Here is a 27,147-nt window from a genome sequence, read left to right as displayed (position 1 = left end):
GAAGTATTTGGAATTAGGGTTAGAGTGGAGCTTCTACAATAAACCATCCGTACTTGTACTTCACCATTTGACCGCAAGATGGTAGTCCCCGTTATTGTGTGCTTCTTTCTGTTTAAAAAAATGGAGAGTGATTTGAGTCACAATCTAACATATATTTATACAACAGAGTTACTTAATTCAATTTAAATATGAAAACTTAGGTGGCATTATTGATTACAAGGTTGTTTTGAGCTTGTGTTTATATTGTTAATGTTGCTCATCATCATTAAGCTATAAATAATTTTGTATTAAATATTTTATATTATTGTTAGTTGTAGTATTAGTAGTAGTATGCGCAGGATTTTATTTTATTATAAGTTTTTACAAGGATTTCAAGTTGCTGGGGACCCACAGAAAAGATGATTCCATCAGAGAGAAAAAAAGATGTTCAAGCTAATTGCATAAAAAAATACAATAAAAACACAGTCCGATTACATCTGTAAATAAGATCGTTACAAATTCAACTTTGCAAAGAAAGCAAGTTAGCCAATGATAAACTGATAAACAGTGACACTATGCTCAGTGGCATATTCAGTCTGCTTAAATAAGTTCACTTTAAGCATTTTTAAAGCATACAGAATAATAATAATAATAATATCACTTTTATTAATGCTTTTGTTGGACTTCACATTGCAGCCTTGTGCCTAAAGTGTTCTGTAAAAAGAAAGTTCTTCATGGCGAAACGAAGAACCAATTTCTGCAGTAGAAGACATCAGAGGACAAGAAGTCTTAAGTGGATTTCGAGTCATCCTGTTTGCTAACAGTTTATAAAAATAACTAACGGAAATGGGGGTTGCTGGGAATCGTAGTTTTCCCTTTGAGGTAGCGGATATGACGCATGTGTTGTGCAGCGGGTAGCTGGGTGTCGTCCGCAGTCTCCTTTGCTGTAGTTGGATGAATCAGTCGACGTTGACAGTCAATGGGATATGACAGTGCTTTTGTAGTACGCCGCTAACTTTAGCTAGACCGTTAGCTGGCTGTCAGGTCTTTAGGAGTGCGTTAGCCGAAAGAGAGAATTTCCAGTGCCAAGGCATTTTTGAACAAAGTTGTACAATTCGTCCGCCTTAATATCTTTATAAGATGACGCTGATGATGTTTTCGGCTAAAGGAAGCTAATTTAACTTAAGCTAGATGGCTAGCTACCGTGTCATCAACTTGTGAATGTTATAACTTAGTCACTGTGCGGGCCATAATAACCTTATTCATTGGAGAGTGTAGCTAACTAGCCGTTGTATTAGCCGGGTAGCATTACAGCGTGAAGTGAGAATCGAAACGAAGTTAAAGTAGTGCTAGTGAAGCTAGCTAGTTTTAACTCGTAGAATGAAAAAGACACAGCCTGACACATTGGATTTTATTCCTCAAAAAGACATCGTATACAACAAACTTCTGCCGTACGCGGACAGGCTAGACGCTGAATCCAATGATATTTTGAGTAAGATAAAGGGAAACTTGGGCCGAGCTGTTCAGCTTCGAGAGATATGGCCCGGTGTCCTGTTTTGGACGAGGAAACTTTCCACGTAAGTAACACTAATCTCTAATGTCCTAATGTAACAGTTGTTGCTCACTTGGTAATGTTTGCAACATTGAGCCTATTGAGAAGTAACGCAAACAACATATATTTTACCACTGTAACTCGTAAAGTGTAAAATGCGGTGTGTTTATTATATAATACGCCGAAGTGTTTTGTAGGAACTGTGCGCACACTGATCAGTCAAACCGAAAACTTTGATTTGTTTTGCGTGTTTTACGAAACACGGTCGTTTCCTCACGGCCTGCTGTGCTTAATTACTTATAAAACGCTACACAGCTTTGAATGCCCGGTAGCTACAGTATGTCGGGCATCTGATTAGGCACGCTACGGGTTTCATAATCAGGCCAGTGTCAAATACACAACCTGACCCAGACAGAGCGGCACAGTAGTGGGTCATTTAATTGCTGTTCTGCAGCTGACATTTTTATTTTGAAGCAGCGAGTCAGATGACGGCTCACCAGATATCGCAAAATTTAAATTTTATGGTTTCCTGTCAAGCTGCCTCAAAGACGGCCCTTGTGCATAACCACCTTTTGATATGCATTATAATAGTTTCAGATCATGTTTCAGTGGTCCACGTGGCTTTCTGTTGAATGTTTGTGCCAAGCTCTTCAGGTGAGGACATATATGGTCTTGCTTAACTCAGTACAGTGCATAAACATGACATTTAACATTTAACCCCCAGATTTCACCAGCAAAAAAATATTGTCGGTATGGATAGTTGATTACATTATGCTGTTTGATGTTGTTGTACGTGGTTGCAGGCCTGCTTTAATCCGTTTCAGTCCCAAAAGCTGGCTCATTGCACTTTTCAGGAGTGACTCACTGCCGGATCAGGCAAACGGAAAGTTGACTGTTATGCTGACCCAGATTCGGTTTACCAGTATTTTTGCACTTAAAGATTGATTAAAAAAACATTTTCATTTTAAATTGTCTACAAGCTTTATTCAAGTGTAGTATTTAATTTAAATATGACTTTTCTTAAATTATATTGATTATATTGATTACCAAGTTCATTACATTCCTGTGTCTTATGCATGTAAACACTTTTGACCTCTTATTATCTGTCCTGAAACTGGAGTCATTTTCCCACATTCTCTTCTCCTTAAGGTACATGAGACTGTATGGGCGCAAATTCAGCAAAGAAGACCATGTGCTGTTTATCAAGTTGCTCTACGAGCTAGTGATGATACCCAAACTGGAGATCAGCATGATGCAGGGCCTTGCTCGGCTTCTTATTAACCTCCTCAAGTAAGATTGGTTCCTGTCTGGTTTACTCAACAACTTGTACAGATGTGTTTTTGGTTTCTCCAAGAGTGAAGTTACATTTAAACATGCCGTATGCTCACCAGTGATGATTTGTCTGGTGAAGACTGCATGATTAGGTAGCTTTTGCGTGTTTCTTAATTTCTATACATATGTCATCTTCATCTTAACAGGAAACGAGAACTCCTGTCAAGGGAGGACCTTGAGTTGCCATGGAGACCGCTGTATGAGCTATACGACAGGATTCTTTTCTCAAAGACGGAGCATCTCGGCCTCAACTGGTTTCCCAAGTATGCCTGTGGTTTTAAGTGAAGCCTGGAAATGTTGTTATTAAAAAATAAATAAATAAAAACAAATGAACTGTGCTCAAACTTAGAAATGAGGTATACTTTTTGGTTTAGCCGTTGAGTCAGATTTCACAAATTAGGTGGGATGTTTTTTTAAAAGCAGCAGAAAATGTGCTTTAGGCAACATTTATTTCACGGTTAGTCTGAACTGCACATATGATAGTCAAATTGCATCGAACAGCTCCTCCACCTCCACATTGTTTTAAAATATGTGATGCAATCATCTTTATTAATCCTTCTTTGTAACTTAAAAAAACCCCAACTATTTCCTATTCACAACCTCTTTAACACAGCACTTGACCAGCTGTGTGGAGATTGGAGGAAGTCTGATTCCCTCCAACTCTCCTGCTATTTGTTAGCCAACTTTTTGTTGCAGTTTTTGTGTGCGCAGCAACGCTGTCTCAGAAAAAGAATGTCCTGAAATGTGCATTATCATATTTGTTTTAAAATGACTCATTTCTCATCTTTCTCTAAGTTGGCCAACTCTTCACTCTGCCTGCCAGTGACATTGTCAAATGTAGGAAGGATGTCTTAAAAAGAAAAAAGCTTGCTCCGCGACATCACGACCTGGCCGTTAGAAGTCAGATTTTTACTTTTTTCATTTCATAACTTCAGTAGACTGTTTCCCTGGTGTTAACATCCATTTATTTATTTATTTTTCTCAATTCAAATTAAAAGGGATCCCTTGTGATAGTTGCTGTTTAATTCAAATTATGGCCTGGTTATTTTCAAACAGACTCGGTTTGTTATACCTCAGGTGACAAGCTTGTCATGTTTTATGCCACGTAATGTTTGTTTTTAATAATAATAATGGATTGGATTTATATAGCGCTGTTCAAGGCACCCAAAGCGCTTTACAATACCACTATTCATTCACTCTCACATTCACACACTGGTGGAGGCAAGCTACGGTTGTAGCCACAGCTGCCCTGGGGCAGACTGACAGAAGCGAGGCTGCCATATCGCGCCATCGGCCCCTCTGGCCAACACCAGTAGGCGGTAGGTGAAGTGTCTTGCCCAAGGACACGACGACCAGGACAGAGAGTACGGGGATCGAACAGGCGACCTTCCGGTTACAGATGCGCTTCCCAACCCCCTGAGCCACGGTCGCCCCAGGAACTATAGCCACTATGATTTTTACAGTTTAGCATGAGTTTAGAGATTTTACAATGTTGGTCTGTCCTGTGCAAGACGTTCCTTGTGAAGTTCTTAGCAAGCAGTGCGAGGTGCTCTTTTAGGGTGCTATGGGAACATTGCTACTTTGCTAGCAAAATGCTTTCATATTGAGCCAATGTAAGCAAGCTGCTTTGGTTGGTCAGCTAATCCTTGTCCAGCCCACATTAATGCACACAAAAGATAATATGTTGTATAAGTTGCTGAACAAGTAATAGGCACTATCTTGTGTGCTGAATGTTTTTTTTATGCCTTTGTCTCCTTTTACATTCAGTTATCTACGGCCTCGTTCATCCTCTAAACACGTAATGATAAAATTGGTTCAGAGGTGGTAAGGATAAACATTTCTCTTTGTGTTTTTTGTTTTGTTTTGTTTTTTTTTACTTTGAAATCATCCTTTGAGACACCATGTTGCATGTGAAAGTAAAAACTGGACACCCCATATGCAGCTTGTGAGAGAAGGAAAAAAAAAAAATCAGGAGTTAATCAATGTTAACATTTCACCCATATTGGAGACTGTCGCACTGCAGCTAACAAATTTTTGTATCATTCTACTCTTCCCGATAGCAACCATTAGCTCATATTAATAGATGATTCTTTTATTTAACATGTTTTCTTAAATGCTTCTAATCTTTCATGTTATGTTATGATGGCATCAGACTTTGATGACCATATTAAGATGTACTACAGTTTACAGTATTTATGATACATTGTGAAGCATTCATTATGTTTTATGCTTGACTTTAGTTTCATTAACTCATAAGCTGTCTAGCTTTTTGTTGTTTTTCTTGTTACACATCCCCAATCTAACCTGCTTTGAAGTCCTTGGTTTACTGAGCAGCATTTTCAAGAGTCTAGACGTTTAGGAGCCCAAGTTCTTATAATTTTGTTTTTAAAACTATAAACATTTTTTCTTGTATTTGTAGGTTATATAGCGTGGTCCTTACCACAGAGTGCGCTCACTCACATTTTTCTGCTGTTGGATTTGCATATTTTGGGGTTTTTAGCTGGTGTGTTGTGGGCTTACAGTGTAAACAGTAGATCAGTAGGTTGCAGTTTGGCTTGCACAGCATCACCCATAAATGCAGCTATCGATTAAGAATTAAATCTGTCGGCTACAGCTATCTAAAGACTCGAGTGATGCAAAGACGGATAACAAGCTGTTGAGTGGTATTTTTCAACCAGGCATGGTTTGACTTTGCATGTCAGTAAATAGATGGGATTGTAGAAAGGAGCCTAAGAACTCTGGTTATATCACTCCCTGTCATTCAGTCTTTATGTGAAGGTAATCAAGTCAGGAGTTTTTAATTATTATTTTTTAAACTAGTGGAAAATTCGTAAACGACGCTAATGTATCATATTTGTAACTCTGTTATGTAAGAGTTATGGTGGTGTCAGTTAGAAACAGATTAACATGTACATCTTTATTTTGGCTTGAACCCAGTTAGTAAGCTCAGACAGTACAGGTAACATTTACTCTGCTTGTATTATCACTATACACCGACCTGTAAACTTTCCTTTTTCACAGCACGTTAGTCAGATGTGTCAAGAAGTTTCTGTGTGCATGCAATTAAACTGAGATTGCACTGATGTGAAAGCTGATTAACTGTAACCAACATCAGTCCTTTACTGACAGCCTAATAAAAAACTTTTCACTCCTTTTTTCATTACAGCTCTGTGGAAAGCGTGTTGAAAACACTTGTGAAAAGCTGCAGACCGTAAGTACACCTTAATATATCAATTCATGAATGTCCTCATTTTACCTTGTCTTTGGATGCAGGAGTTTAATAGTACTGCACATGTTTGGTTTAATAACTGCGTGTCAGTCAGAGAATCTCTTGTTTATATGCATATTGCGTTTCTTAACCCTTTGTTTAAAAGTTGGGCAAAGAAGCTCTATGTTGTGTCATTTTATTATTGCAAAGCTTCAGGTTCACCAAAATAGTACACTTGCAGGTATCTTAGGTGAGCACTAGGATTCGTCCTTAAGTTTGCACTTAGGCAGATAATCCTATTATCTTATCTAATTCTGTCTTGTGTGAGAGTTTCCTCTTAGTGTGAGAAGCGAGAATGATTTGTGGTTCGCTGCTGAGACGCTGTGGATCAGCACTGAGGGAGAGGGAAGGACACTTGGTTTTGTTTTATTAATTTATTTTTCCCCAGGATCACCAGTGAATACAAAATCAGAGATGGCTAGGTGACCTGAAATAACCTGCAGAGTTTAAATAAACGCAAAACAGACCATGAAAATCCTCTCGGGTCTTTGACCCCTGTGGAACCGTAGGATTTATCCTAATAGCTAAAAATGTGCCAGGTGTATGACTTGTAATCTCCCATCTGTGGGACATTGTGCTCTAACACTGGAATTTCAGTAGCTGCTGCTTGTGTGTATTTGAGTCACTTGTCTGTAATGTGAGCACAAACATGGCAGATGATGTCAACGAATAGATACTCAAATGAAGATAATGGTTCACAGTTGAATGCTTTTGCTCTGAAGCCATATAAAGTCTTATTCTGTACTCTAATGGTATTCTGAATAGTTAGAATAATAAGGAAATAAAATTTATATTGATTTATTTTTCACTTGTAAGCATTTTGCTCTCATGTAAAGAAAAAAAATATTGAATGCAGGATTTTTTTTCCCTGGCAGTATTTTTACAACGTGATATTTTCTGTTTTAATGAAGAAAAGTACTTTGTGTGCTTCTACAAATGCCAGTATTACTACAGAAAACCCCCAGAAAACAAAAAGAGTTTGCCTGGATTTCCCAAATTACCAGTTCGGCCCCAGTACTCTTAAATTTGATTTTCTGATCGATAATTCAGAGAATACTTTGACCATTTCAGGCAGAACTTGTGATAAATGGTCACCCTTACATGCAAAAATGACTCCTTAAAGTTGCTGTAATGTGCATTGTCAGTATCAAATCGTGTGACTTGACCACACCTATGAATGTTTCATTCTCTTCTCCGCTGTTCCCAAGAGTAGCCTGTGTATCTGTGTTTGTGTGTTTATCATCAATCTGCTCCTGTCCTGTCTGGATTTGTATTAGCAAAAATGAATGAGAGGCAAATGTCTGAACCTTACTACAGATTAGAATTCTTTTCTTACATTACAACGTAATAAAATGTATTCAGCAATTAGAAATAAGAAATCATATTCAGCATCAGGCAAACTGTTATTTATAATGTTGATAATTTCATAATAGATGCATCTGAATTCGCTTAAGTAGAATCAGCAGTGTTGAAGGTTATTATTAGTCTAGTCTTAAGTAATTCTGACCCAGGCTTTGTTTCATTGCTGGTTTTAAGTACTCCTTAGAAGTTGTCAGTCTCCAAACCTGATGTACACGTTCAGGTTGTCCATCTTTGAACCACACTTTAAGCTCCTTTGAAGGTTGAGATGTTTCATCTGTTCATGTACAGTGACTGGCCATTTTATTAGGTACAACTCTGACCGGCCGAAAACTGAAAATGTAAAAGTTTGTTGGTTCTAGTTGAACTTGTTGTGTTTTTGGATTACATATTAAACATTTCTCCAATAAAGTGGATGGTAGTGTATTTTTATGAGCAATCATGTGAATGTTGGTGGTATTGTCACCATGTGTATATAATAAAATAATAAAAAAAAAAAAAAAAAGCAAAACTCTGATTTTGTTTCTCTCTCTACCTTCATGCAGGTACTTTTCAGAGGCGGCTACTCAGGAGATGCTGGATGAGTGGAGACCACTCCTTTGTCCCTTTGATGTCACCATGCAACGAGCAATCAGCTACTTTGAGCTCTTTCTACCAACAACTCTGCCTCCAGAACTGCATCACAGGGGCTTCAAGTATGAAACCTCTTTTATTCTCTTACATGTACACTGCTATTCAAAGTTTGATGCGACATCAAAGAGAAGGTAATCAAAAATGAGCTATGATATTTAACAGTATGTCTACACAGTCATGTGTTCCAGTGGCAGATTGTGTTACGTAATTCAATTTATTAAAAAACGTCACCAGTTACGCTGGCAGTCCTTGTGTTGATAAGGAAAGCTTTGCACTCTTCTTTCAACTTTAGCTGCTTGACTTTATGAAGAATCAGCCTTTGTATGTGAGGGGAGGAAAAAAGCTTTTCTTCTGAATAAAGAAGAGATGAATGGAAAGACAGAGTCAGCCTTCTGCAAAAGTAGAGGGTCCCGATACAGATGTCATGACTGCCACTCAGAACTGGCAGGCATAATGGAATAAGTGACTGTGATATGCAAGGGGCGTATCCCATAGTGAGACATAGAAACAAGTGCTATAAAAGAGAACAGAGGCACAGTTTTTTTTCTATCCTAACCAACTGCAGTGAGACATGTCAACTCTTTTTTAATACTCTGTATTTTTAATGCTTGTTTAAAAAGGATTTTTTTCAGTTCATTACTATATTAGCCATGTCCTGTCCTTGCACATTATTATTATTATTAATATTATTATTATTATTACAATAAATGATAAATCTCATTGAGATTTAGAACTTTTTTTTAAGCAGATGTGTACAAAAACAAAAATTAATACAATAAAAGCGCACATTATAGATGCAAATTAAGAAAAACATGTAAAAGAGTAGTTTCAGTTAGGCAAACCTTTAAAATGTTTCAGTGAAATCAGAATCCAGTTTAATTAAAGAAGTGTAAAGATTTTTCACCAGTAGTAACCATTACTGACTATTATCCTGACTTTTAACAATGTTTAAGAGTGCTGAGGAGATGCCATCTGTCCGTCTAAAGCGTGCTGCACTTCTACCAGGGCAATAAAATATCCTTGAACATACTATTAATGTTTTAATTTATATTAGGAAACTTTATCAATCATGCACAGCATAAGTTTGGGCAGCCTGAAGCAAGATAATAACGCTAATGAGCTTTACTAAAGCTTTAGCTTTAGCAAAGAAGTAAAACTTTGTTTTTGCATACACCAGCTACAACACCATCAAGATGTCAACCTTCTGTTTCATGGGTACTGAGTAGCTTTTACTGCATTATTGCCCCTTATACACAGCATTAAACGCTGTTTGGTTCAGCAGTATTCTTTAGTACCCTTTTACTTGTAAAGCCTTGTTTTGTCTTAATTAAAACAGTGGACTCCTTTAAATGAAGAAATGTTGGTTAACATAAACTATGTAAGTCAAAAGAAGACCTGGAAAACTCTGAGGATTAAATTGCTTATTTGCTAATCAGAGAGACAAAGTAGGACTGAAAATAGATCAGCAGAAATTGACTGTAATATTGTAACTAGCGGTGGGAGTGATCTCCTGAGGTTTGTGTGACAGCCACAGATAAAAGGATGATGATCCACATGTTTAATTTGGCAAAGATTTTACACCAGACGCCCTTCCTGGTGCAACCCCCATCATTTATCCGGGCTTGGGAGCACTAGGAGTACTCCAGCACTATGAATACACAGATTTGTGGTGCTGGGTTTCATAAAAGGAAAAACGGAGTCCACTTAAGTTAGCTCCCTCTGAATGCAGATGTCAGTTGGTCAAGAGCTGAAAAACTGTCTGATACAACAGGGACAATGATCTAAAGAAGGCCTAAAAATCCACCAGGAACTCTTGTCAGAGCCACATGTTAAAGCTTTTGGCCCTCACAGCCTCTTGACTTAAAAATATTTGAAACGGTGGGGTAGATCTCAAACTTGCTGTGTGCTTAAACTCTGACATCTTCAAAGAGGAGTAGTTACTAAGTGCAAACTCGTGGGTGCTTCTAACTGCTACAATAATATTTTCGAACCAGTGGATTGAGAAATGGTTAATTCATTCTGTCTTTGCCATGGGGAGTTATGTTACTTTTGCTGTTTCCAACATTTGTGAATTGACATAAATGTATATTTTTAAACCTGTAATCAAATTTAATTTGAACTGCTGTGCAGTAGATTGACTGACCCAAACATGGAAATGAGTTTTTAAATTATTAATGCTCACCAAATTACAAAGTTCTTTGTAGGAAAGTTATAAATAATTCAAGATTATAGAGTTAGAAGATAAAACACTACCCTACATTGTTTTCTGCTTATAGTAAGGGATTCACATCATGTTTAACCAGTCCTCCTCTCCCTCTGCCTGAAGCATACTTTAATTGGTCGGTTAAATGTCACACGTGTGTTATGAACTTGAAAGATTTATTTCCTGATTTTGCTTTTCTGACAGGTTGTGGTTCGACGAGTTGGTCAGCTTATGGGTATCTGTGCAAAATCTTCCGAGCTGGGAAGTTGTAAGTGCATGAATGTATAATTTTTTTTTTTTTTTTTTTCATATGTACAACATTTTTTTTTTTTTTTTAAAACCTTTCTTATTTAACATGTTGTCATACGTCTTTGCAGCATCTGGTTAATCTCTTTGCCCGCTTGGCCAATGACAACATTGGCTACATTGACTGGGACCCTTATATTCCTAAGGTTTGTTGCTCCTTCCCACTGCACATTACACAACTTAGCACTTGCTTGTTTTTGAGGATTTTGGCACATGCTCCTATGTTCTCTGGGTTTGTATGTCATGTCTATTGCTGGTTATCAGGCAAACAAACTATCAGGTTTCTTTGTTGAGCTTGCTTTCCTTCTTGCATCATGTTTGAGTATTTCCCCCAAGTGATACCAGTATCTGTCACAGATAAACATTCAAAGAACTTGTCAATATCCAGGTAAACACACAAACAATATCCCTACTAATTTTGTTTGTCACATTGCAGATTTTCACAAGAATTTTGAGGAGCTTGAATCTTCCTGTTGGGACCAGTCAGATGATTGTACCACGATACGTCACCAATGCCTACGACATCAGCCATGTGGTGCTTTGGGTGTCAGCCCTCCTGGTTAGCTTGTAGATCATAAATCATATTATGTTACAATATACCATATAATTTACTGCATTTACTGTACAGTTTGCAATTAGGCATATATGATATTCTCAGTGATATTCACTGTACCAATTTCAGGGAGGACCCAGCAAGCAAGCTCAAGCTCAGCTCAGTGGCCTTTTCAACAGTATTACATCCTTCTTTCACCCGTCAAATCATGGCCGGTGGTTGGTGAGTCATTTCTTCATACTTTTGGATGACTGGAACTAAACAAACCATAAATGTAGACTAGCTCATTATATCAACGGCTCAAACTAGCTTGTAAATGGAGAATATAAAAATATATAATATGTTTTATATATAATATATATAAATAAACTACTGCTACAGTTAAAAACCTTTTGGTAATGAAATATTAAGAGTTGTGCACTCAAATTGAGAAACTCTCCTTCGTTAGAACTTAGTTCAGCTTAGTTTAGTATAAATAGCAACAAAAAATAACCCCACAACATTTTGCTCAGCTCAGATTGGTACATGCAAATACACGACACCATGTTTTTATAACTGAAACCTTGTTACTACAAACTACCTGGTGGCACACATGGACCACTAAATACAGAAATCTGTCCCAGTAAACATCCTAAGCTTGCAGAACTTTTGTGTTTACATTCTGCCACACACTAACTTAAATTACTAGTTCAATTCAGAGTCTGCAAACTCCATACTTTTTGTATTATTTTACCATTGATGGTAATGCAGGATAAGAAAAAATCCACGTTTTCAATACAGACAGTCTGAAAGTGTGTTGAACTGTTGATGGTTAAAAACAAATTAAGACATTTTTTAACTTCTTGTCTTAATAAGTGAGTTAAATCTGTTGTATAACATGAGACTATCATACTAAATCAAAAGAAATCTTGAGTCATGTTGTTTTGATTTCCTTCAGTGAGTGTGATTACATCACTCACCCAGCTTGGTCCAACTATAATTCCAGCGTCAAATTAACAGGGACAGGGGGAATAGTTGCATATCTTTTTCCAGGAAGCCCCCTGAATCTTTTTATGGATTATGTCAGACTCTGGTTCAGAAATAACAGCAAAACACGTGAATGAGATAGCTGTGATACTATTAAAGGTCACTGGCACCCGGGTCACATGCCTTTCTGTTTTGAGGATCCTGTCTTTAATCACGGCAGGTAGCAACATGTCCTGGTACACAAACCTTTGTTTTGTTTAGGGCATGAGTATGTGTATTTAAGGGTGCTGATTGCATAGATGTGAGATGTTGTTTTATTACACGTAAACACTGTTTTGCAATCAACTAAAAAAAGAGTAGCAGCATGAATCAGCTGACAATCTGGTGGGATGGGAAACCGAGAGTCAGTGTTATCTCTTTGTCATGCATCTATCTTTCTCCCCCTCTATTTGCATGTGCAGATGAAGCTCATGAAACTGCTCCAACGTCTCCCAGCCAGCGTGGTTCGGCGGCTTCACCGAGAGCGCTACAAAAAGCCCACATGGCTTACACCAATACCAGACAGTCACAAGCTGACAGAGGAGGATATCACAGACTTTGTGGAGAGTATGATGCAGCCAGTTCTGCTGGCCATGTTTAGCAAGACGGGCAGTCTCGATGCAGCCCAGGCCCTGCAGAACTTAGCGTTAATGAGGCCCGAGTTGGTCATCCCCCCTGTGCTAGAGAAGTAAGTTTGTACTGAAGTAGAGAATCCAAAACGAAAATTTGGCCCTGATTGTGCTTCAGAGTAATCTATTAAAAAAATAGACTACATTTTGTGATGAAAACAAAAGACTGATTGTTCCCTCGCTTTGCCACAGAACATACCCTGCTTTAGAGACTCTAACAGAGCCCCACCAGCTGACTGCTACTCTGAGCTGCATGATTGGTGTGGCACGGAGCCTAGTGTCAGGTGGGCAGCGCTTTCCTGAGGGGCCCACTCACATGCTACCCCTGCTCATGAGGGCTCTGCCTGGCGTCGACCCAAATGACTTCAGCAAGTGCATGGTGGGCACCACTGATGTTCATCTCTGTTATTGCTGAACTTCCTAAAACTGACACAAACTTCATTCGTGTTCCTACAGATCACATTCCAGTTTATTGCTACGTTTGTGACTCTTGTGCCTTTGGTGGACTGTTCGTCTGCCCTGCATGAACGAACGGACTTGACAGAGGTGAATTTCTGTTTTGTTTTTTTCCTCCATCTTTCTGTATTTAAATCAAAAGTGTTACATCATCCTTACGTATGACTTCTGTTCCTTTTTTTTTGGCACCTTTAAGGTGGAGAGAGAGTTGTGCTCAGCCTCAGCTGAATTTGAAGACTTTGTGCTTCAGTTCATGGACCGGTATGTGCAACATTAATACAAAACTGTCTACATTAAAGGAGAGCAACTGTTCAGCAGCAGTACAATTCTCCATCGTTGGGTCATAGTTCCCATTCGGTATTCTTGTAGTCAAAATTTAGTTTCATATCATGGCAGAGGAAATTAAAATGAGTGTGGTAACAAATTAGATAAATTATTTTCCTCTTTTCTTAACAAATAACTAGATATACTTACTCTTTATAACTGATTTATCTTTATACACCAGGAGTATTTTCTATATTCAGTATCTATTTAAACATTTTTTTTTTCTTTTTTCCTCATTTTCCCCTGCATAGATGCTTTGCCCTGATAGACAGCAGCACTCTGGAACAGACCCGAGAGGAAACAGAAACTGAGAAAATGACTCATCTGGAGAGCCTGGTAGAGCTCGGACTGTCTTCAACCTTTAGCACCATCCTCACACAGTGCTCCCTGGACATCTTCAAGGTTAAGACTCAGTCTCGTCTTTTCATGCTCTTACTTGTACATAAACAGTACTATAGAAAAGTCTAATATTGAACAAAATGCTTTCTAAATAATGACGTGAGTGTGAGATGTCTGAGAGCATGTTTTGGGTCATTGTCAAGTTGGATAATGGATTTTGGGGCATTGTTTGGTGAATAAGAATTCAGTCATTTATAGTGAATTGAGGTTTGCGTTTACCTCAACTGCAAGAAGGCAACAAGTATTTGTTTTAAAAGCATATTTATATTTGATTTAAAACTATAATTGATCAAATTTCTGGAAGAAAGATGCCCCTATATCTCCTATTAAAGTTGATGCATTATACTCAGCCCATCCTATAATTATTTCAAATTAAATACCTTCTCTGATTTGAGTTCAGAGGCATCCTTTGTTTGTTTTGTTTTTCTTAGTTTTTAATTGAGCTTTTATTGTGAAGCATTTACAAGCTTACCACGTACAACAACATCTGGATGGGAAGGATGACATAGTGACGAGGATCTGAATGAATGAATTAAGCAGCCTTCTTTGTCAGTTTGGCCCACTTAAATGTACCTGGCATGTTATTTGGAAATATCTAAGTATATAACAAAATATAGCAATGCAAGTTTGTCTTGCTTTAAACCAACACATTTTTATCCAGGGGCTTCTTTTTTTGCTCCTTAGAAGGTAAGCTGAGGGCCAGCTGTCATATGTTATAGTTAACTACACCCTAGACATCATCTGAGAGGTGGCTGATATCTGGCTTATTAACTGATTCTTGCTATTAAACAATGACAGTGACTGATGTTAGTGGGCAATAGCAAATCTTTGAAGCTTTGCTCAGGGCTGAATCTTCAAAGACGGTTTAATTATGGCTTTAAGTTTCGTTACTTTCATTTTCCTCAAAGGTGAGGGGAAGAAAAAAAAATCATCATTCAGCTAATGGAGGCATTGTTGTTTAGAACATTGATATCTGCCCCAGAAATTCACTATTGGTGCATCTCTGCTTCTAATTGACTGTTTTGGTATCTTTTATTGTTAATGAAAATATGTTACGTGTCTTTACAGTATTTATACATATGAACACATTTGTCACTTTGTTTTAATAGGTGGCTCTAGAAAAGGTGTTCAACTTTGCAACCACGAACATCTTTGAGACTCGTGTAGCCGGCAGAATGGTTGCTGACATGTGTAGAGCTGCAGCTAAGGTAAATATCATTCACTCAAACTCCTCGTGGAGCTCCTTAATTTATTTGTTTCATTTTCATTCTGCTTCTGTTTTCAGTGTCACCCTGCAGAGTCACTCAAGGTGTTTGTACCACATTGCTGCAATGCAATAAATCAAATTGCTGTCAGTAAGTAATGCTCACACAGGAATAGCCATATGTAGTTGATATTTCCAAATACCTGAATCTGGTTTTCCCTCCCTGAATTGATATTATTTACCTGATGCACCCCCTTTTTTTTTTTTTTTTTTTTTTTTTTTTTTTTTTTTTTGAACAGATGAGGAAGTGTTGAATGAAGAGGAGCTTGACAAGGAATTTCTGTGGAATCTCCAGCTGCTCTCTGAGGTGAATTGACTTCTTTATAATTCCAGTTAACTTATCTGTTTGCCAACTCCTTACTTAAATAATTCTGTGCCTTAATATTTCTTTTATCTTCTTGCTGTTTGCACCTGCAGGTGTCTCGTGTGGATGGCGATAAGATCCTGCCCTATCGCTCTGAGCTGGTTCAGATTTTGCAGTTGACACTCCACCTCAAGTGTAAACAGGGCTACACTCTGGCTTGCAACCTGCTGCACCACATTCTTCGCTCAACAGCCCTCATCTACCCCACAGAGTACTGCAGTGTGCCAGGAGGTTTCCATCAACCAACTGGTGACTACCTACCCATTAAGGTACAAATACCAAATATGCTTTATATATAATACACATTAATCTTTTTGTCAAGTGCATTTACTGTCAGAAACTGGCTTCAAAGACTACTACTATACTCAACTGGTGAGTCAAGGTCAAAATCAGGCACTAGCAATTAGAGACATTTGTCCTTTAACCAGATAAGTCTTAGTGAAGCAATGACCTGGTTTGATTGATTGTCTACTACTTTGTTTAGTCCTTTGATCCTATTAAGTCTCTTCCTCGGTAGAGGCAGGGGTAGTAGATCGTTTGGCTGGATTAGTGTCTTGGACCATAGAGGAAATAAAATGACTCTTATGTGGTTACCAAGTTAAGAGCAGTTGTCAAGTGAAATGTGCTGTGTGCATCTGTTTTAACCAGTAATAAAGAAATCACATACTGATGTCAGCTTTTCTGTTTATCCACTAAACACACAATTAGGGATATCAGTTTTTGGGTCAGTCAGTCTTCTAAAGAATGATTAGATGTTTTTTTTTTTTTTTTAACTATTAGTAGTGAACATCCAAGAAATAAAAGAAGATTTGATGTATGTAAAATGCGTAAAATCTTCAATCATTAAAGTTTTTTTTTTTCTTGAAAAATTAATTTTTTTTTGTCTTTAGACCAAAGTTGCATTTGCAAATAGCACCTTAAGTTGTTGTAGCTACACATGGCCCAAACCAGAATAGAAAATATGAAATTCCCGTGATTTATCTTTCTTAATATAATGATGGTAGTGTATGTATATATGTCTCTATGTACCTTATGTCCTCCTTTACAGGTGTGCCAATCTCAAATGACCATCATCACATATAGAGCAAATGTTAAATTCGATATTTTGACTTTTTCATGTTCATCATTCCCCCGCTGATGCATGTTAACCTTACGTAACTTAAATGTCATCAATATTTGTATCTGCAGCAGAATTTTCTTGATAAAGCACCGCAGGGCCATAGGGTGGGTTTTTGTTAGATTAAATAATAACTTGTTTGATGTTAATGTCGTGCAGGACTGGGGTCGACCTGGGGACTTGTGGAATTTGGAAATCCAGTGGCATGTACCCAGTGTTGAGGAGATCTCGTTAGCGTTTTATTTACTGGACCTTATTCTTCAGCCTGAACTTCAGCGCCTTAAGAGATTTGCAGAAGGCGAACAGGACATGAGCAGGTAAGGAACTGCTCTGCTGCCAGAGGTCACTAGCTGTAAACTGCATTTTTTTTTTTTGTTTATTTTGGTGGATTCTGTTTGTGATAGATTTGTGTTTGTTAATTTGTACTTTCAGAGATGATGTCCTACAGAGCCTCACCATTGTTCAGCACTGTCTCCTAGGAGCCGGGGGTCTGATGCCTCCACTGAAAGGAGAGCCTATCCCTGAGCTGTAATTGCTTTGATATGATCAAGAAAACCAGATAAACACATCAGTGATAGTCAATAAAATACAGGGGATACAGGGATCAGAGAAATCCTCACTTTATCTGCTTAATTTTAAATGTTAAACAGTTCTGTTTTTTTGTTTTTGTTTTTTTTTCTCCCAGGGTTCATAGCATGGTGAATCTAGATGAGACCACCCTCTATACAGGAATGGAGTATGGTGTGTTAATCTCTTATTAAGACCTATCGGAAGAAGTTTTTTTCTTCTCACATTAGATATAAATTAAAGGGTTTGTTGAAATATAAACTTACACTGTATTATTATCTCCACCCACAGATAAGTCCAGAGAGAACTACAGAGATGCTATCTGTAGTGTGATGAAACAGCTGCTACGTACGTTTTCACCCACTTATACCCCCTCGTAGGCTTGTGATCCCTCTTTATTCTACAGCTACATCCATAACTTCACTGTTCCACCATCTGACTTCTGTTTTGTCTTCCTGCAGAATATATCCTGGAGCACTCAGAGGATGACACAAAGTCTCTTTTCTCCATCATCAAGGTGGGCAGCCAGTAAAGTAACAGCCAAAATAGAAAATACTTGCATTATATCTGTTTGGAAAGCCACAGTGCAGCATGTCTCAGTTGTTAGGTGTGGGATAATGTGTGGGCATCGACTATCAGGGTTCCTGTCTCGCCGAACACAAATCAGTATTTTTGTCTGTGACGTTTTAGATTATCAGCGACCTTTTACACTTCAAAGGTTCTCACAAGCACGAGTTTGACTCCCGCTGGAAGAGTTTCAACCTTGTGAAGAAATCAATGGAGAACAGAGTGAGACTTTTTTTTTTTACTGCTCTTGTATATTTGTACTGCTGTTATCCTGGAAGAAGTCATAAAAAAAAAAAGCACATTTTCAAAAGTTACAGAAGATGCACTAGTGACTGTAGTGACCTCACCCTTTGTATTTACAGCTTCATGGCAGAAAGCAACACATCAGAGCTCTTTTAATAGACAGGGTCATGCTTCAGCATGAAGTAAGTCATTCATAGAGTAACGCCATTGTAGGTTAGCTTTGGCGTTTTTGCATTTCTGACTTTGATTTTGTCCTCATCAGCTGCGAAAGCTGACGGTGGAAGGATGTCAGTACAGGAGCATTCACCAGGAACTGATGAGAGATCTGTTGAGGCTTTCCACAAGCACCTACAGTCAAGTGAGTTCTGCACAGCACCCTTCAGGAAAAACATAGTTTACATCTTGTTAATACATTGCCAGTGTGATTTACTAGCTTACTGAGATTTGAGTAGTGTTTTGTAAATGATTAATAATTGAGACTTGTTGCCTTCCAGGTACGCAGCAAAGCTCAGAATGTGTTGTTCACTGCACTGGGAACCTACAATTTCTGCTGCAGAGACCTTATCCCCCATGTCCTCGAGTTTCTCAACCCAGACAACAGCGCTGTTACTCAGCAGCAATTCAAAGTATGGCAGTCAGCTTTGCACCAAAAATTCTTGAACCGGTATTTATATTTGTAGATTTATTTTAATACTGTATCTGTATTTCTCCAGGGTGCCTTGTACTGTCTTCTGGGGAATCACAGCGGCGTGTGCCTGGCCAATCTGCATGATTGGGAGTGTATTGCTCTGACGTGGCCTGCCATCGTACGGTCTGGCCTCAGCTCAGCCATGTCTCTGGAGAAGCCCTCAATTGTGCGGCTCTTTGACGATCTTGCTGACAAAATCCATCGGCAGTATGAGACCATCGGCATTGACTTCTCTGTGAGTTGAGTGTTAAGAATGCTTTCAAAAGTGAATCATGAAATGAGGTATTTGCCTTCCTATAGTGGTAAAAGCACAATAGCTCAAAAGTTCCCATCTTGAACACAGATCTTTTACAAAAATGTGTTATATTTATATGTTTGAAAAAATGCAAAAGGTTAGAGTTATTTGATTAACATAGCCTTAAAGTGCTGACTCTTAGCTTTTAGTTGGAAAACTGACCAAACCATTGAGGAATTCCATCCATTTTAAACACACTTTCATATTTTCAGAGCTCAAACTTAATTGGGCAAATTAACATACTGATGACATTTTTACATTTTGTCAAGAATTTTCATGGGCAGTGACTTCCTGATATGTGACACAAGGGCCCCACTAAAAAAAAGAGGCTCTTCTTCCTTTTTATGCTTTGCCAGGCCTTTCACTTCATTTTCAGTGCAGCATGTGAAATGCACTTCAGTTGCACTGAGATCAGGTGACTGACTCGAATGTTACAGAACATGCCACGTCCTTACCTTTAAAAGTCCTAAGTTGCTTTTGCAGCATGCTTTGGGTCTATTTGCACTGTAAGGCACTGTCCAATCAACTTTGCTCCATTTGGCTGAATCTAAGCACAATGTATATATCTCAGTCTGTTTCTGTCTTTTTTTCACATAATTATTAATTGGAAGTTATACATATCGTGCCCTTCCCATGATGAGCTATTCCAAGTCTTCTCAATACTGTCTTGTTATTATAGTTCCGGTTGAGCTTAGGTTTCTCTTTTCAAAGAATGCTGTTCCAGAGCTGGTCTAGCCTTTTTAAGCTGTTTCTAATCTATCTAATCTGCCCTTTGTGTTCTTGAGACTGATTGCTCCATGTGAGAAGAAAGAACCTTTCAATTTGCTCTAATGAAGTCTGGATTCTTGGACTGTATATCCTGACAAGAATTTTCTTTATCATGGGAATAATCCGGCAGACATCAAAAACAATGATGATCTGTGGTCATCTGAGTCTTTTTACACCTCCAAGTGTACTGGTTCCCACTTATGTATCTGGTGGATTTGTTTTGTATTTAATGTAGCATGGTGCACTTGAATTTGGCTGTACGTTTTGGGTTCACAGCAACAATTTTCCAATGCAGATGCCAGTCATAGCCTCAGAACTTTTCATAAAACTTTTAACTGAATTGTTCAATCCCATGTAATTCCTCAACAGTTACTGGTTCAACCCCATCAGAAGCTGCACTTTAAGCCCTTTTTAATGACACAATAACTTTAACATGGTTTGGTAGTCAAAGGAATTAGAAGTTTTAATTTAACAAACAGTAAAAGACACTGAAAGTTTCATGATGAGGTCTAATTGAACTAGATCAGAAGGTCTCCAAAAGTTGATTCTGTTCATCTGGACGTAGCGTTTTGCGGGAGAATCGTTTCGTCACTCATCCAAGATCAGATCAGAAGGCAAAACTCTGAAATAAACGCACATGTTGAATTTGTCCATGCATTGGAGGAGTTTTGAACTACACTGACCTTACAAAGGTCTCACTTAAATTTAAAAGCTTGTCTGGTAAAACAATTGTGATAATAATTAATTACTTACTGTTTGTCGTCATTATGAGGCTGACTCCAACACAGTCATTATGCATACCAAAGACAAGAGCTTTTATCTGCTGTTAGTCTGAGTTTACGGATTACTCCCTCCTTATGGGGAGTAATCCGTAAACGTGTCCTTTACACGTTCGGACAAAATATTTTTATAATTATAATTATATATAAATTGTGTTTTATCCTTTTCCATACTGTTAGATCCCCGGTGAGTGCTGTGATGTGGCTAAACAGATTATGACTACTGGGAATCCTTTACCTAAGGAAGATGTTCCCTCTGAGGAAGAAGTAGCACAAGGTCTAAAGAGACAGGAGCTCAAGAACTCCGAGTCTGTCGGGTAAGTTTTACATCAACAAAAAGATGAAGATGACCATACCAACATCCTTGCAGTTGGACACTTGAGCAGCAACATAAACTTCTGAACACTGGTGTAACCTTTCTATTAAAATGCTGTTTTAATCTGCATTCACCCTTACTGTAAGCATTATAGGTTCGACAACAAAATGCATGTAAATAATTACATTCTACATTTTTGTAGGAGATACAAGCAGCTCATTGGTGATCTTCTGGACTCTCTCAGCAACGGGAACTCGTGGGTTTTTTTTAATGCACATACCATATATTTGTGCCAGTGTTTACTTGTGACTGCCTTTCACTGTAGTTTTGTTTCTCATTCCAGACCTTGGAAGTTTGAACACATTGCAATAGGCTTCCTTTCTTTGCTACTGAGAGATGACCACCAACTCCCTCCAGCTGCTGTTTTGTTCTTTGTGAAAAGCCTCAACCATGAATCTCTCTATGTCCGTAAGGTGCGGCATGACGTGTAGGAACAGAGCTGTGATTTCTTTTCTTTTCCCAGCAGCATATAGATGTAGTACAGCCATTGCTGTAAGGAGTTTGCTTGAAGTGTCACATTTTGTCCTTTAGGTGGCGATATCAGCTGTGGCTGGCATCATGAAACAAATAAAGAGGGCGCATAAGAAAGTCCCTGTGAGCCCCTTGGAGCTCTGTAAGCATATGTTTTTGTTTATCCCCCACTACTGTTTTTGTGTATTCTTACTGTTTCTAAAGGTCATCTCAAAATCTGGATTTTATCTTTGATAGGTGGCTTGAAACAGCTTAGTGGCACTGTAGCAGGGGATCGCACAGACAACCAGTGGCTGCAGTATAACAGCAGTACCCTTCCACGCACACAGGTGGACTGGGATCAGTGTGTGTTTGTGGAGAAAACCCACTGGGGATACTACTGCTGGCCAAGGTTATGATTTTATAATGCCTGCATTTCTTTGTGTTTTCCTTATGTGACTCTTTAGCTTTCATTCATTCATTTCTATTGCTATCTGCTGCTTTAGCAAGAGATTCTCTTCCACACTTCTTCTTTTCTAACTTTGTAATTGTTCTCCAGAAACCTGATGATGTATGCGCCACAGGAGGAGCAGCCCACGCAAAACCTGGCCAGAGAGGAAATGACAGAGGTGCATACAAACAAGCCTGGGAAAAATATAACACACACAGTGGTGTGAAATCATGGTAACTGCAAGTGCAAAACTTTTATTTTCCGCTCTTCTTGACAGTGGGAACAGATCATCTTTGACCATTTCTCAGACCCAGTGTTCATTAACCAGTTCATTGAGTTTCTCTCACTTGAAGACCGTAAGGGCAAAGACAAGTTCAGCCCACGCAGATTCTGCTTGTTTAAGGTGAGGTAGTAGATTCAAAACCAAGGGGGAAAAAACAGCTGAAGTGAATAAATGCAACTAATTTGCCTTCTGTTTTTCGCCTAGGGATTGTTCCGTAATTTTTCCGATGACTTTTTGCCTCTGTTTCGGCCACATATGGAACGTCTAGTGGCAGACTCCCACGAGAGCAAGCAGCGTTGTGTTGCGGAGATCATCTCTGGACTGATCAGAGGCAGCAAGCACTGGAGCTTCTCAAAGGTACAGCTCCAAAACAAGTACAGTGACTAAGATGATCCTCATCATTCAGGTCTACAGACTTTCTGTATTTATCAAGCTATAACTTTGGGGAAATCCACATGTGGAGTTTTTTTTTTAATTGGCATTAAACTACGTGTGGAGGCCATTTAAGTGATCGCACCACCACCACTCTTATTGTGGTTGTTTAGGTTAGTTATACTGTGTTAACATTGTCCTTGGTCATTCCCCTTCTTCAACAGGTCGAGAGCCTTTGGGAGCTGCTGTGCCCATTGCTCCGTACTGCCCTGTCAAACATCACAATAGAAACATATGCAGACTGGGGTACATGCATCGCTACAGCCTGTGTAAGCCTTGTGTTCATTATTTTCTATCCTTCCACCTCCGTCAGTCATCGTACCATCCAAGTGATTGTTGTTTCTCACGCTGACAGGAGAGCAGAGATCCACGCAAGCTTCACTGGTTGTTTGAGATGCTAATGGAGTCCCCAGTCAATGGAGAGGGAGGCTCTTTTGTCGATGCCTGGTGAGTAAAAAGTTACATCTTTGAGGAGATGCTGATGCCGTTGTCGGTGGGACTTAACAATCTAACACTTGTAATGGTTTTTCTTTTCAGTCGTCTATACGTGCTCCAGGGTGGTCTAGCTCAGCAGGAGTGGAGGGTACCTGAGCTACTCCACAGGTTGCTGCAATACCTGGAGCCCAAGCTCACCCAGGTTTACAAGAATGTACGCGAGCGCATTGGCAGGTGAGGCGCTTTTTCCACCCAGATTAAGCTTAAATGTGTTATCAAGTTATTATAAATTCGTTTGTATATCGTTTTTCTTTCATCCTCCCTCTCTGCTTTTCTATCCTTCCAGCGTGCTCACGTATATCTTCATGATTGATGTCAACTTGCCATACACGCAGCCCACCACCTCCCCACGCATCTCGGACTTCACGGAGAGAATTCTGTTGCGGCTGAAACCTTTAAATGAGGGCGATGAGGAAATCCAGAACCACGTGATTGAGGAGAATGAGGTGGGAGTGCAGGATGAGAGGACTCAAGCAATCAAGTTACTCAAAACAGGTGGGTGGTTGATCTGTTGTCACTAACCAAATCAGTTTCTTTGCGAGACACACTCGACTGTGGCATTTATGAAATGATTCGTCCTGTGAATTTCTGCAGTGCTAAAGTGGCTGATTGCGAGTGCTGGTCGCTCCTTCTCCACTGCTGTCTCAGAACAACTGCAGCTGCTTCCCCTGCTCTTCAAGGTGAAATACTCGCATTCAGTCTTAGCTTAGCTACCTTCGTCACTACCACCTTCAAGTTTTCTTTTTGTTGTGTTGTATACACTATAACATTTAACCCGTTGCTTTCGTGTTTCAGATTGCGCCGGTTGAAAATGATGACAGTTATGATGAATTGAAGAGGGATGCAAAGACCTGCCTGTCTCTGATGTCTCAGGGACTCCTCTACACAGAGCAAATCCCCATGGTCCTCAGTGTCCTACAGGAGGTAGGTCACCTGGCCGATGTGGCTGTCGCTCAGCTTTTTACCTGCATCACATAACACTGGGGTTTTCACTGATTATCACTGATCATAAAAGAAAGGTTCAGTGGGAAAGACAAAAGAATCAAAGGCATCTGATTATACTTAAATTTCTTTATGACATTATGTAATCCTTTATCTGTCCATGCCTGGTATACTGTATTCATCATTGTTCCAATAAAAGGATTGCAAAGACAAACATGCTTATTGTGTACACCTGAAGTATGTTGCTGATGTGAGGCTGGCTCTGTTGCTGTGTGTTACAGATTGCTGGCAGCAGCTCCTGGCACGCTCGCTACACGGTGCTCACATACCTCCAGATAATGGTTTTTTACAACCTGTTCACATTCATGAGTGACCAGAAGGCAGTGAATGATGTGCGGGCACTGGTGATAAAGCTGCTGGAGGACGAGCAGCTTGAGGTAACTTGAAATGTAAAGATGAATGCAGAAACATGTACCTGGAGTGGCATGAGCAGGAGCTGGAACCTAGCTTGAAGATAAAGAAACATGTGACTCTCGGATTATGTAACACTCGCCAAGCAACTGGCCACTATGTGCTTGTTTATGCTAGCAGGCACTCGCACTGTCTTTCAGCTTCACTGTAGTGATTCAGCGCGCTCCTCGTGGCTCTCTACTCTCTTCCCCCTTCCAGTCCTCTAGCTGTTGCCATGGAAACCACAGGCTGCAGTAATCTGTTGCTATGGAGATAACGTTTCGGATTGAATGAGAGTGAAAGGGAGAAGGATGGAGTAGAGACAAAGAAGAAGTGGGGGATGGAATTTTTGTTTGGCCACTTAAAGTCCCCTGAGCCTAATTTATCAGCCTTAGTGATGCAATACGTGTGTCCTGTTGTATTTAAAGATGCCTGTCCACTGAAAAACACCGGTCTAAGACTGAGAACTCCATTGAGAATAGAGCTGAAACAACGTGCTACGAAGCATTTGGCTCCCATTATAGAAAAGCACTGAGTCCCCAGCTGGCTGTTTAAGTCCAGGTAGCCGGTGTATTTCCTAATGGGCCACCCTGCTTCTGACCCCGATACTGCAGCTATGGCATGCCTGGTACCGTACAGTAGTCATCGAGGTGCCAGAGCTCATGTGTCAGTATATAAATGTACTTATGCTGTGCCGCTTGCGGCATCGTTTTGGGTGGAAATATGAATTTGAACCAGTGTTGTTTGAATATGAAATTCTTAAAAAGCGTTCATTCTTTGATGGAGTCACATGCCTCTGGGAGCACCAGTAATGATTAACACACAGGGGTCCAGGCATTATCATAATTGGATGATGAGTCTTAAGCCTTTTAAATGCATCAGTCGGTGGCCAGTTACCAGATGCAATCCTAACCCATTACCTATGAGCAAACGTCAGCTTTTTAATCTGTTACCTCAGTTGGATTGTTTTGTGTCTTGTAATTGGTATTATGTCCATCTCATTTTCGGCCTTTGTTTTCTAGGTAAGAGAAATGGCCGCCACTACACTCAGTGGCTTCCTTCAGTGCAATTTCCTGTCCATGGATGCCCCAATGCAGGCACATTTTGAGGCTCTCTGCAAGACTCGCTTGCCTAAGAAGAGGAAGAGAGATCTTGGCTCTATAGTGGACACCATCCCATCGGCTGGTAAGGAACTTGCTAAGAGTTACCTACCAACCAAAGATTGTGTGGGTTTTTTTCAGTGTCATTTGAATTTGAATGGAATCGCTACTCTTGTGTGTTTGCAGACCTGGTGCGCCGCCATGCTGGTGTTCTCGGGTTGAGCGCTTGCATTCTTTCTAGCCCATATGACGTCCCCACCTGGATGCCCCAGCTGCTGATGGACCTGAGTGCTCACCTCAATGACACACAACCCATTGAAGTATGTGTGGTCAGCGATTAATCGCCATGTATTATGGCATATCCAAAAGCTAACCATCACTTCTGTGGCGTCTCCTTTTTAGATGACTGTAAAGAAAACCCTGTCAAACTTCCGACGGACACACCACGACAACTGGCAGCAGCATAAGCAGCAGTTCACAGATGACCAGCTGCTCGTCCTCACTGACCTGCTGGTCTCTCCCTGTTATTATGCCTAAAACCTGGTAAAGAATTATTTTACACTGTTGCCAAGTCATTACTGTCCCTGACTGTATTGTCTTCATTTTAACTAACTTTTTACATTTAATCTTTTTTTGTGTTTCATTGGAAACAGTTTGGAACAGCTCCAGTCTGTGCAGACATCAGCCTACATTGGGGAGAGGACCTGAGTGATTGACTGAGATAATACACAACATCCCAGCAGCATCAGATGAAGAGTGGCACTCAGAAGGATTAAAATGTTGTGTATTTATGTATTTAGCTCATTTGCATTTCTACTATACTTAATATTTAAGGATCCATCATAGCAGGGATGAATGGCCTGCAGTTTGTAACATTACTGTACAGATTTTTTGTTTTCTTTTTCTTTTGTGGTTTGCGTGCATGTCCACGTATGTGTGTGCGCGCGTGTGTGTGTGTGTGTGTGTGTGTGTGTGTATGTATGAAGGTTGATGGATGCTTGAAGACATCAGCCGGTGTCCCACACATTTCTCAGGATTATATCCCAAGTATCAGCTCTGAGCCAACACATTGTCCAGTGTAGGACATACTCTATCTTCCAGCAGTGAAGTGTTTGGTGCAAGCCAGAGAGAACTGAACAATGGTCTCTTTAGTTTAGACTTACAACTTGCAACACACAATGTTTGTGTGGTTGTTTGATCTATATATGGTTATATGCATCATGTATGTGTATATCATGGTATAGCAAATATGCACAAACATTTATTTATTTACCTTTTTTTTTTTTTTTTTTTTTTTTTTGAAGTGCTAAGTTTTCATTATTGTATTTTTTCTTTTCATAGAGAGTATATCTGAAATTAAGTAGATGGCTGAGCTGTGGGCAGCGGAGCCTGTTGTCAACTACTCCTGCAAAGATAGGGAGAGCACAAACTCCCCGCTGCTGTGCTGTGTGGATTGGAGCACAGTGAGATCACTCTTTGACGTGTCTCTGTGCACGAAAAAGAAAAACTGCCTGTCTA

General features: G+C 39.5%; 1 protein-coding gene across 2 annotated transcripts; it reads left to right on the top strand.

Moving 5' to 3' along the window:
• Positions 1-861: 861 nt before the first annotated feature.
• Positions 862-27,123, top strand: psme4a (proteasome activator subunit 4a). 2 transcript variants are annotated; one of them, XM_040002019.1, is made up of 48 exons: positions 862-1,556; positions 2,681-2,821; positions 3,010-3,126; positions 4,631-4,687; positions 6,030-6,074; positions 8,036-8,185; positions 10,531-10,594; positions 10,704-10,778; positions 11,069-11,191; positions 11,315-11,407; positions 12,613-12,878; positions 13,012-13,198; positions 13,276-13,365; positions 13,472-13,536; positions 13,851-14,001; positions 15,108-15,206; positions 15,284-15,353; positions 15,502-15,569; positions 15,680-15,895; positions 16,903-17,060; positions 17,176-17,271; positions 17,429-17,484; positions 17,602-17,658; positions 17,772-17,827; positions 18,001-18,099; positions 18,240-18,302; positions 18,383-18,478; positions 18,615-18,746; positions 18,834-19,043; positions 20,831-20,967; positions 21,169-21,222; positions 21,310-21,439; positions 21,558-21,639; positions 21,735-21,888; positions 22,036-22,105; positions 22,205-22,330; positions 22,415-22,567; positions 22,807-22,911; positions 22,998-23,089; positions 23,180-23,311; positions 23,424-23,632; positions 23,732-23,817; positions 23,933-24,061; positions 24,361-24,516; positions 25,552-25,714; positions 25,816-25,949; positions 26,032-26,172; positions 26,283-27,123. In XM_040002019.1, the coding sequence occupies exons 1-47, from the start codon at positions 1,360-1,362 to the stop codon at positions 26,164-26,166; spliced, it is 5,544 nt and encodes a 1,847-aa protein (XP_039857953.1). In that variant the 5' UTR covers positions 862-1,359; the 3' UTR covers positions 26,167-26,172; positions 26,283-27,123. The 2 variants fall into 2 exon arrangements, with proteins under 2 accessions (XP_039857953.1, XP_039857954.1); XM_040002020.1 differs by lacking the exon at positions 4,631-4,687 and having other exon boundaries at positions 863-1,556.
• Positions 27,124-27,147: the final 24 nt, after the last annotated feature.

Source organism: Simochromis diagramma, unplaced genomic scaffold, assembly GCF_900408965.1.
Source record: "Simochromis diagramma unplaced genomic scaffold, fSimDia1.1 OVJJ01000421.1, whole genome shotgun sequence".
Taxonomy (NCBI): Eukaryota; Metazoa; Chordata; class Actinopteri; order Cichliformes; family Cichlidae; genus Simochromis; species Simochromis diagramma.
This window is presented reverse-complemented; position numbering and strand designations above follow the sequence as displayed.

Bases quoted from the DNA above. Each gene is read 5' to 3' on its own strand.
- psme4a (XM_040002019.1), top strand. From the start codon at position 1,360: ATGAAAAAGACACAGCCTGACACATTGGATTTTATTCCTCAAAAAGAC. The intron at 6,075-8,035 runs GTAAGTACACCT...ACCTTCATGCAG, and splicing joins CTTGTGAAAAGCTGCAGACC to GTACTTTTCAGAGGCGGCTA. The intron at 23,090-23,179 runs GTGAGTAAAAAG...TTTTCTTTTCAG, and splicing joins GGCTCTTTTGTCGATGCCTG to TCGTCTATACGTGCTCCAGG.